The 10,142-nt window shown below is 54.0% G+C and overlaps 1 protein-coding gene across 1 annotated transcript in view; it reads right to left on the bottom strand.

Moving 5' to 3' along the window:
- Positions 1 to 1,518: 1,518 nt before the first annotated feature.
- The window catches only part of PIGO (phosphatidylinositol glycan anchor biosynthesis, class O), a gene marked incomplete at its 5' end in the record, with an annotated part of 13,400 nt that continues 4,776 nt past the window's right edge, over positions 1,519 to 10,142 (bottom strand). The window contains 8 exons of the mRNA XM_010142394.1: positions 1,519 to 1,639; positions 2,200 to 2,270; positions 3,057 to 3,259; positions 3,568 to 3,771; positions 4,258 to 5,162; positions 5,310 to 5,977; positions 7,844 to 8,017; positions 8,470 to 8,629. Coding sequence (XP_010140696.1) covers positions 1,519 to 1,639; positions 2,200 to 2,270; positions 3,057 to 3,259; positions 3,568 to 3,771; positions 4,258 to 5,162; positions 5,310 to 5,977; positions 7,844 to 8,017; positions 8,470 to 8,629 — 2,506 coding nt within the window. The remainder of the gene's footprint in view (positions 1,640 to 2,199; positions 2,271 to 3,056; positions 3,260 to 3,567; positions 3,772 to 4,257; positions 5,163 to 5,309; positions 5,978 to 7,843; positions 8,018 to 8,469; positions 8,630 to 10,142) is intronic.

Raw genomic sequence — 10,142 nt, 5'->3', positions numbered from 1 at the left:
AGCAGTCTGCAGTGAGGAACTCCAACAGGGGCAGGCATGGTGCACGAGACAGAAAACAAACGGGATCAGAAAACGCAGGATCCCCAGGTGAGCAGTCCTCATCCCTTTCCAGAGGGGAAAGGGACAGAGGTTTCATAGCACCAAGTAATGGCACACAGTGGTTCAGGGCAGTAAGGAATCCCAGCTCTCCGCAGCAGCGCAGGGGAACATGGTTGGGATGCGGACAGGCACCACGGTTACTGTCCCCTACCCCCGCCTATGAAAAAGAAACCCAATGTCTCCTGACTATGAGTAGCCAAGGTGGGTTTGGGGCAGCTCACTTGCGTCATGAAGTCCCACACAGAACACCAAAGTCAAGCAGGAGATAAGCACCAAATATGGGATCACAGATGCCATCAGCTGCAGTGCCTGGGGTCACTTCAATGTCACGTAACCCCCTGCACATACTCAGACACCACTGAGTTAAGCCACCTCCCACAAGAGTTGTTGCCCGTCCAGGGCTTTCAAGCAGCTGCTCCCAGGCACTGGAGGTCACACCAAGGCCACTCCTGCAGTTGGGGCAGTTACTCCAGACTCCCCTTTCCTCCTGACCAGATCTAACACAGGGTCTGCTACAGGCTGCTACCCTCTGTCGCTACATCCCACTGCAACTCATTCACAATCAACAGCCAGCATCCAGCAGCACGTGCCCAGGAAGAGATCCAGTTGCTCTAGCCCAGTCCACGGGGACACCGACAGGCCAAGACCACAAGTGGAGAGTTTCCTGGTCACGGACCCAGTGCTCCCTGCTATCACCCCTCCCACAAGCTAAGCCTGCTTCAGGCTGTACAAGGCAGCCCAGAGTGCTCCCCACTGACCTTCATGGGACTGAGGAAGACCAGGAAAATGGGAGCGAGTGTGGAGCAGGAGGGGCCTCACTACAGAACAACCACCTGATGTTACAGACGAGTGGCTGCCACGGAGATCTCCAGAACTATCTTCACGTGTAACCATGTGCAGTTCAATTTCAGCATGAGAACTGAGCACGCAAAGACAAATGGTGGCTGCAGGTCCTTCTCCCTCCTCCCATCCTCCTCTCCCCTCCTCAGCAGGCCCCTTCCCATGAGTCACTGTCTCTGCACAGGCAAGGTGACACCTTGCTGGCCGGTGAAGCTGACCAGCTGCACGGTGTGGACAGTTGTCAGGAAAGTAGCAGCAAGACTCCTGGTAGGTGTTTCTCCAGAAGAGTGCTTCAGGACTCCTTCTTCTTGGGCTCCTGCAGCAGAGTCCTCCTGCTGCCAACAAACACCCAGTGAGACCTCTGACCTCCGCTGCTGAGAAACACCACCACGGTGAGCGGGAAACCGTTGGCTCTGGTCCTTTTGTGCAGGGCTGAGGCAGGGAGCTGGGGATAATCCCTCACTGCTGTCAGTAGGCACTTGTTGCTGGTGGCTCGTGTATCCCTCCCAGCCTGAGGGAGGCAAGGAGACAACCACAGCCTCGGCCGACAAGCAGGTCCGGCTCCCCATGTCTCTAATGCTACCTGAGCTGAAGCTGGCTGAACCAGGTGCTGACGGCACCGTCCACACGCATCACCAGGGAGATCCCCAGCAGCAGGCAGATGCTGCTCACCACGAAGCCCAGCGACTCGAAGAGGAACCTGAAGGGACAACAGACGCAGTAAGGCTATCACAGCCACCATGTCTGCGAAGACAGGCTGCTACTCTCAGTCCTTGCAGGCTGGTTTTCCTGACAGTGAGAGGCTGCTAGCACCCCAGATCCTTAAACCTGAACTACATTCACTCCCCAGCAGCTTCTCCCTGCAACCTGGAAGCCAAGCACACCTCTGGTTTAGAGGCTGTTCAGAACAACAGCCAGGTAGGATTTTGAATCCCTCAGAGGCTCAGGCCACCCCACACTCCCACTAGCCCAACCGTTTGCTTGTTTATCATTTCTGGATTTATGATTTCTGGTCTGGTTTGATTCTGTGCCCATATTACTCTTAGCTTCCAGGCAGATCAAGACAAGGAGAATTTTCTAGGCTCTAACTCAAGTCCAGCCTTTGAACTTGAAGCAGGAACTAGTTAAGGACAGCCTGTGATGGTAAGAAGCCACAATGTCGATCACAAGGTCTCTTCCAACATTACTGTCCACGAACTCTAGTCAAGATGTCAGAGATATGAGCCCTAATCCAGCATCAGAGCAATTCCTGAGACTTACTTTGGGGCAAAGACCTTCCAGACCATGAGGTGCCTCCTGAGGATCATAGCTGCACAAACACAGGCCAGAAGCTGTGGGGGAGATCAGGAAAAACGAGTTACAAGTGACTCTGGAGAGACCTCCTGGGCACTAAGTTCACATCTGAAGGTGGTGTTAAACTGTGCACACCTGAGAGACTGGTACAGCACAAACCAGAAATATGCATCCCAGAGGGGCTTGCCTTCCATCATGTCCTCAAGTCAGAAAACACAAGCAGCTTAAGGTACACGTAGGCCCTCCCGGCGTCAGGCTGGGACTGCACAGAGGAGGGCTCGTACTGTGGCTAACCCAAGTGAGTACTTCACAGAGAGGGGCACTCTTGCTCTCCTGCTGCAGCGCCTGTCGCCCTCCCTTGCACTGTCTCTGGTCTGACCACACAGGAGGATGATTTGAAGGGCTAAACCCCAGGAAGCTATTAGGTTCTCTCACAGGATTGAATTTCTGGTGTTTAGCGTCCTATATCACCACAGCACAGGATCAGACAAAACCAGAGCTGGTGCAAAACAGACAGGTGTGGCCGGGTAGAAGGGGAGCAGGATGACAACCCTGCGGTTTCTGAGCAGACATTGCTGCTCTGGGCAGACAGGCATTAAAAGCAGATCTGTACGGCAGCTACTGAGCTTCCCAAAGCACAGAGCAAATGGCGTGGCTGAGGAGACGACCTGTGCAGCTGCTCTTCCACCTGCAACTAGACATACTGCCCCTGGGCCTGTCTGTGCCCTGGCTGATCCCTTCCTCTCATCAGAGAGCCCCGCGATTCTCACAGCACACCAGCCTCCTCTTAGCTTTCCCCACAGCCATGCCACCTCTGATCCTACCTGGGTCCCAAGGACAAAGAGGTACTTCAGTCCCAGCTGCAGCAGAGCGGTGGAGAACTTTTCTGGGGACTCCCGCAGCCTCATCTCCATCATGTGCTCCTCTACCTCCTGTAGTTCTTCCCGGGGCTCCTTCTTGGGCTTCTTCCTTTGCGAGCTGGGCATCTCACACACAAAGGGCCATAGCAGGAGCAGAGGGCAGCCGACTACCTCAAGGACAAAGGCACATGAAGTTACTGGAGCCCAGGAGGTGAGGAGCAGTCTAGGCTCTGCCATCATGCCCTGGATGTGCAGGAAGCATATATCCCAGCTCCAGCTTGCTGGTCAGGCACAACTGCATGGAGGCTGCAGGCCACAGGCAGCTCTGCAGCCCCAGAAGGGACAGTGAGGATGCTGCTGCTAAGCTGGTGCTGGACCCTTCATCATCTCGTGCTCAGCCTGCAGGTCTCCAGACAAGGCAAAGCAGTGAGTCATATTTGCTCAGGCTCAGCAGCCCAGGAAAAAAGTGATTTACCTGCAAAGAGGATATGGGAGGCAAAGGTGTTGGCGCCCACCAGGACAGCAGGCAGAACATTCGTGCTGTGGTCTAGGTGGAAGCCCACAAAGGCTGCGTTCCAGTGGATGGCCGGGAAGATGGGCTGGTGGCCTGTGGAATAGAAGAACTGGGAAGCAGCAAGAAGCCAGGAGATGACTGCATACCAGGGCACCGAAAAAGGCTCTGAGAGATGAAAATATAAGAGAGAGAGAGATAGATCTCAGTGTTAAGGAACAAGACAAATCCACAAAACCAAAAAAAGCATATTGACTTTGATTCTAGGCTCCTTTCCACACTCTTGTCTTCTGAGAGACAGAAACCAGCCAGGCTCCCACCATGGATACAACAAGGGGCCAGGCATTCCCTCTGCTGCCCACCTTGCTACCGGAGTTTGTGAGCAGCAGTGGTTCAGTGCTGCTCACACACTGGGGAAAAGCCTCCTTCCCTGACACAAGGGACTCCTCCTCTTCCCACGTTATGTCCTTGCTGCACCACCTCTCTTCTACTAGAGGATTTAAGCAGCTCTAAAAGAGCTGGGAGGATCCCCTGAGGATCAGTGCACTGCCACTGCCCAAGAGCAGACACTCTCCCACTGGAAAGAAGACAGGGTGGCTGCAGATAAGGCCCAGGTCACACATCCAAAGGATGCTCTGCTGAGCCCTGACTCACCAGCGTCTCCAGCAAGCCCTCTGGCATGGGTGTGGATGTGCAGCAGCACAAAGGCCTCCAGGAAGAGGAGCAGGAAGGCGAGACTCAGCCGCTCGCTGTGCAGAAGCATCAAGAGGAAGCCCAGCAGGGTGAGTGTTATGATCAGGGCTGCCGAGTACACACTGCCCAGCCCATATGCTGCGACAGCGGCCTTGCAGCTCCCCTGCTCCAGGCGGCTCTTCTGAGACTCCTGCATCCTCTTGTAGATCTGAGGGATGACGTGGAGGAAGTCAACTTCAGAGCCGGGAACCCCCAGGTAGGGAGTGACGATGGATCCTGCCGACTCCCGCGTGTCCTTTGCGAACACCGTCATGGGATTGCACAGCAGGAGCAGCAGCCCCACGGACGCCAGTCCGTAGACGGCCCATGGAAAGGCAATGATTGCCACCTGCACCAGCTCCTGCAGCTTGCCGAGGGAGTCGTCAGCGCTGGAGGCAACGGCCCAGTAGCAGGCAATGCAGAGGACCACCAGTGGGAAACCCCAGCGCACAAAGAGCACAAGGGGGTCCGAACTGTTCAGGTTGCCGTAGTGTCGCAGCCAGCTCCGCACTGCATAGACCAGTCCAGCCAGCAAGGCCACGCACAGGAGGTAGAAGAGGTTCTTAGCCTGTGTGTTTCTCAGGCTGGCAAGGGGGGAGAGGAAAAGAGAGGGCCGGCACTGAGGAATTTCTTCGCGGCACTGGTGGAAGAAACCGGAGAGGCGCACACAGACCAGGAGTGTGGCCACGAGGCACAGCAGGTACCAGATCTCTCTCCGGTAGGAAGAAAAGCCAAGTTGCTGCTGCTTGGGGCCTTCTGGCACAGTGAGGTGACCATCCCAGTGGAGTTTCCCTACTAGCAACATCACCAGCGAGGCCAGCAGGAGTGTGGCCACGAGGCACAGCAGGTACCAGATCTCTCTCCGGTAGGAAGAAAAGCCAAGGTGCTGCTGCTTGGGGCCTTCTGGCACAGTGAGGTGACCATCCCAGTGGAGTTTCCCTCCTAGCAACATCACCAGCGAGGCCAGCAGTAATGGAGCCACCCGGGCTTCGGCCACCACAAAGCTATCGGAGAACATAGCTCCACAGCGGAAGAGCAGAATGCCCATGGGGAAGGCCAGCCCCAGCCACGCATGCAGCCTCTGCCTTAGGCCAACGCTGGCCAGGAGTGGCTGACTGCCCACTAAACGAGCTCGCTTGGGATGACGGCCCCACCAGTGCCAGAGAAATCCCAGCTGAGAAGCAGCGGCTGCCCACGATGCCCCCAAGAGGAGATCTAGCCCCTCCTGGATGAACACATGGGCTAGCCCAAGCAGAACAGCCACCATGAGGCCCCAGAGCAGCGGGCACAGGAGGCAGCTGCGATAGAAGGAGTCTGATGCTGCGGCCAGCTCTGAAGCCATGTAGCAGAGCAAGCAGGAAGTGGCAATAAGGGTGCAGCCCGCCACCATACGCAGGGGATGGAAACGGGCCCAGGACTGGGTGCACACAGCCCGTGCCTCCTGCAGGTAGAGCTGGAAGCGACCAACGAGGCTTCCCAGCCTGGTCTCCAGCTCTGGAGGCACCAGCGTCGCCTGCTGCACCTGGGACAAGAGCCGAGCGTGCTCATCCACAGCACTGGAGAAGAGCTCCTGCAGGCGCTGGAGCTGCTCTGCTGGCAGGTCCTGAGCCACCTGTGAGTAGGAGTGCAGGAAGCGGTCCACCTGTGGGAGAGGGGACATAGGATCAGACAGCCACACTGGGACCACTGGGAACAGGATTCACGGCTTCACACAGCCCCCTTAGAATGGAAACAGCCCCAATCTGCCAACCCCTGCCAGGACAGACCTGTGCCCAGCTGCATCACCCAGAGCTGATCACCCAAATCCAGAATCTGAGTGGCTGGGAACACAATACTTCTGCCCAAGTGACATCCCATTCCAGTGACATATCCATCCCAACAGCCACACACACTCGTCTCAGCTGGTAACACTGTGCATCACTAGGTACTTTTATATAATGACCTCAGTAACAATAAGGGAAACGTGCCCCAGAAGTTCAAGTCATTTCTAGCTATTAATCTGCACCCAATGTCGACTTTTACATTGTTTGCCTGAGGACAGACATCAAATTAAAGAGCTTGTAGTGAATCAAGTTAAATTGCTCCCTCTTCTTCAACACAGAGACATTAACACACTGTTCCATACACAAAGGAGAGCTCATTCTGCTCCTGCTTCAAGAGAACAGGAACACAGGCAGCTATGATCTCAAAGTCATAAAATAGGTCTTACAAGGGCATTACCATGGCAGGGCATCCATACAAACACCCAGCTGCTCAGCAGCACAGATCTGCTGAAGCCCTGAAACACCAGTATCTTCACATGCCTTCCAGTCGACTCAGAGCACAGGCAGAACCACTCTGCTCCTGCCCATGAATGGCAAACACATGCACCAGCTCTCTCGCAGGCCTGCACAACCTCCCTGGTATGCAAAACCTTCTTCAACAGCAACACGATCGAGCCAGAAACTTCCTCAGACAAATAAGTGCAAATATTTGAACAGACAGGAGTGGATAATGCTAATTCCTAACAGATGATGATTGATATCCTTGGTAACTAATGGACAGTAATGTACACTATCATCTTTAAATGACAAAGCACCCTGCTGCTCTATAAATACACAGCAGAGAGGCTGAACATTTCTGTCTTCCCACCAGCAATTGTATCCTCTCCAGCTCCTCAGTGACTCGCACCAGTGGTGCCCAGCTGGCAGAGAGGAGCTAGCTGGGGGCTGGAGGAATCATTCCTGTGCTCCTATCAATCCTGTCAATCCTCAAAAGCAGACCAGCACTTAGCTGAGACACGTGCCTTGCAATATGTGAGGCAAATCTGGTTCTGTAGCATGCCCAGAGCCACAGCTGACAGCCCTCACATCCTCTGTAGAGGCTGTGGCTTGCCCTGGCACGTGGCCTACTCCATTGCTTGGGCTTCTTTTATACCTGGTACAGTCACTCTCAGTCAGATACAGTCATTCAGCTCTTGCAGTTCTGCATTTTGTAATGCTTGGTGTGAACTGTTCCTTCTCTATCCCATTTTACTGTCACCTGTTAGATGATGTTTCTTTTCCTCAGTCCTTTGTTACTGTTTTCCTTCTGCCATTTGATCTAGAACAGCTTTTCAGCTCAAATAGTTTCTCCTCCAAACCTGAAGCTGTATCAGAACATTAATCTGTACTCTTGAACCTCCATTAGTGAGAATTTACCCTAGTTGTTTTCAGCCTTGAGGATTCCCAATTACTGAATCCACCTCTGACCAATCCCCATCCTGAAGCAAATGCCTCTTTCCCAGCCAGTGTTTTCCACCCCACCGCACTCACCACCAAGCGCTGAACTGTTATCTCTCATTTATCTTTGGGAAAATGGTGCCACCTGTTTACCAGAGCAAACACTGCAAGGAGGCAACTCTTCAAAATAAACTCCCCATGAAGAACACCATGTCACTGCCCCACCTCCACCAAACAGGAGAGGTTTGTGCTTAAAAAGCCATTGCTTCTGCTTGATGGTTCAACGGGGGTCCTAGCACAGGCCATACCTGCTTGGCGTTGACGTGATAAACCGAGAGCTGCTGCAAGGCTGCAGAGACAGTGTCTCCATCCCCAACGAACAGCTCAGCCATCACCTCCCCGATGTTACTGAAGGGGATGGGCACTCCCAGCAGCAGGGCCACCGTGGGTACAAGGTTCACCTGGGCAATGGCCTCAGGCTCCTGGAGAGATAGGGGAGGAATTGGAAATTGAGGAAGAACACAGCAAGGAGGCTTCTCATGTAGGCTATAGAGGACAACTGGGAAGATGTTCCTGTTCAGAGGGTAACCTGGGGAAGCCAGGAGTGGGGAAAATGCAGGGGAGGGCAGAGGCACAGCTCCACAGCAAGGAAGATGCCTGCTGTAGGATGCTGTAGGTCCTTGGGTATGGCCCTGGCTGTCTAACAGCTCACCTGGCTCCACTCCAACACCCTTACAGCTGGAGGGCCCTTAACAGGAGTCCTAAACATTTCACTCCCCTGCACCCTGTGCCAGCCTTTCCACTGTTCTGTCAGGAAAGGTGACAGAGTCCCCACTCCTCTCAATCTGAATGATCCCAATCAAACCATTACTCTCTAACTCAGGATACAGTTTTCACCCCAGATGCCACCTCAGGCTCACGATCATCTTCTCACCTCTGGAGGGCCAGTGCCAAAGAGGGGTGTTTTGCTGTACACAAACAGTGCTGCGTTCACTTCCTTCTCACTGTCACCACCATGGTCTCCGGTGTCTGTCATGCCATGGTCCCCAGCCACCAGAAGAAGGGTGTCATTCCCCAGGTGATCCACCAAGGACCTGTCACCAGGATAAGGAAGGTCAACTTCTACCTCGGCAGGGTCCCAAATCCCCAGGTGGGAGAGGACATGTCCCCACCAAGCCTGCCTGCACCACAGAGGCGACACCCACAAAAGTATATGAACAAAACTAAGTGTTGATGCAGAGCTGTAACAGCTGAGCCAGGCACCAGGGCAGTGGATGCTTTAAAGACAAACCGAAAACTCAGAGCCCGGAGACAGAGCGGACAGTGCCTAGTTCCTCAGTGTCTCCAGGGTTCCTGACAAAATGCAACTCAGAAGAAAGGTTCCCAAGAGGAATGAATTTTAGGCTGCCTCTGTCTGGGTTTTGTATGTTGCAATATTGCATCATGTCGTGTGAGCAATCTCCTCCTTTTAAGGAAAAAAGGGGATTTGTCACTGAAGGATGCAGCAGGTACAACACAGTACGTACTGCACTCTCAGAGGCAGCAGGGCAAGTTACCCACTCCTCCTAGCTGCAGACCTCCGAGTCAAAAACTGCAGCATTTTGGGCTGAGGCACAGCTGTGTGATCAGGGTTGCTGGATGCCATTCTGCCCTGACACATAGGTGCAGTTCACAGGACTGTGCAGTAAACGCAGCATTCCCTAGCCAGGGGCCTCCAAGCGCTCCTGAAACGTGAGCCAAGACTCAGCGTGACAATCTCAGCTGTAAACATGGAAACACCTTTGCTCTAAATTGGAGACTTATATTTGAAGGATGGACCACTCAGTAGATAAGGAATTGGCTGGATGGTCGCACTTCATGCTGCGGTCAACGGCCTGATGTCCAAGCAGAAACCAGTGACAACTGGTGTTTCTCAGGGGTTGGCGTTGGGACTGGCGCTGTTTAATGTCTTTGTTGGCAACATGGACAGCAGGATTGAGTGCTCCCTCAATAAGTCTGCCGATGACACCAAGCCGAGTGGTGCAGTTGACATGCTGGAGGGACAGGATGCCATTCTGGGGGACTTGGACAAGCTAGAGAGAGGTGCCCTCATGAACCTCATGAGGTGTGAACCTTATGAAGTTCAACAAGGCCAAGTACAAGGTCCTGCACCTGGGTCAAAGCAGTCCCGAGCAGAAACACAGGCTGGGAACGAAGGGATTGAGAGCAGCCCTGTGGAGAAGGACTTGGGGGTACTGGTGGATGAAAAGCTAGACGTGAGCCAAGAATGTGCACTCACAGCTCAGAAATCCAACTGTATCCTGCACCAAGCTTGGCCAGCAGGTCAAGGGAGGTGATCCTGCCCCTCTGCTGTGGTGAGACCTCACCTGGAGTGCTGTGACCAGCTCTGGTAATGGGACACTCCCCCTGCTAACTCAAAGGCCACTCAAGACCTGAGGCAATTTCTCTCCTTCCTGCCCTCCCCGCTTCTCCTAGGCCACGAACCAAACCAGGGTAAGTCAGGAACAGACTGTGAAAGACACAAAAGAGGACACTAAGAAACAGGACACTAAGGCGCCTCCTTGGTGCGCTGGCCCCACTTTCCAGCCTTGTACCGCTCTTACTATC

Source organism: Buceros rhinoceros, unplaced genomic scaffold (assembly GCF_000710305.1).
Source record: "Buceros rhinoceros silvestris isolate BGI_N320 unplaced genomic scaffold, ASM71030v1 scaffold16488, whole genome shotgun sequence".
NCBI classification, from domain to species: domain Eukaryota; kingdom Metazoa; phylum Chordata; class Aves; order Bucerotiformes; family Bucerotidae; genus Buceros; species Buceros rhinoceros.
Note: the sequence above shows the minus strand (reverse complement) of the source record. Positions and strands in the feature narration are given on the sequence as shown.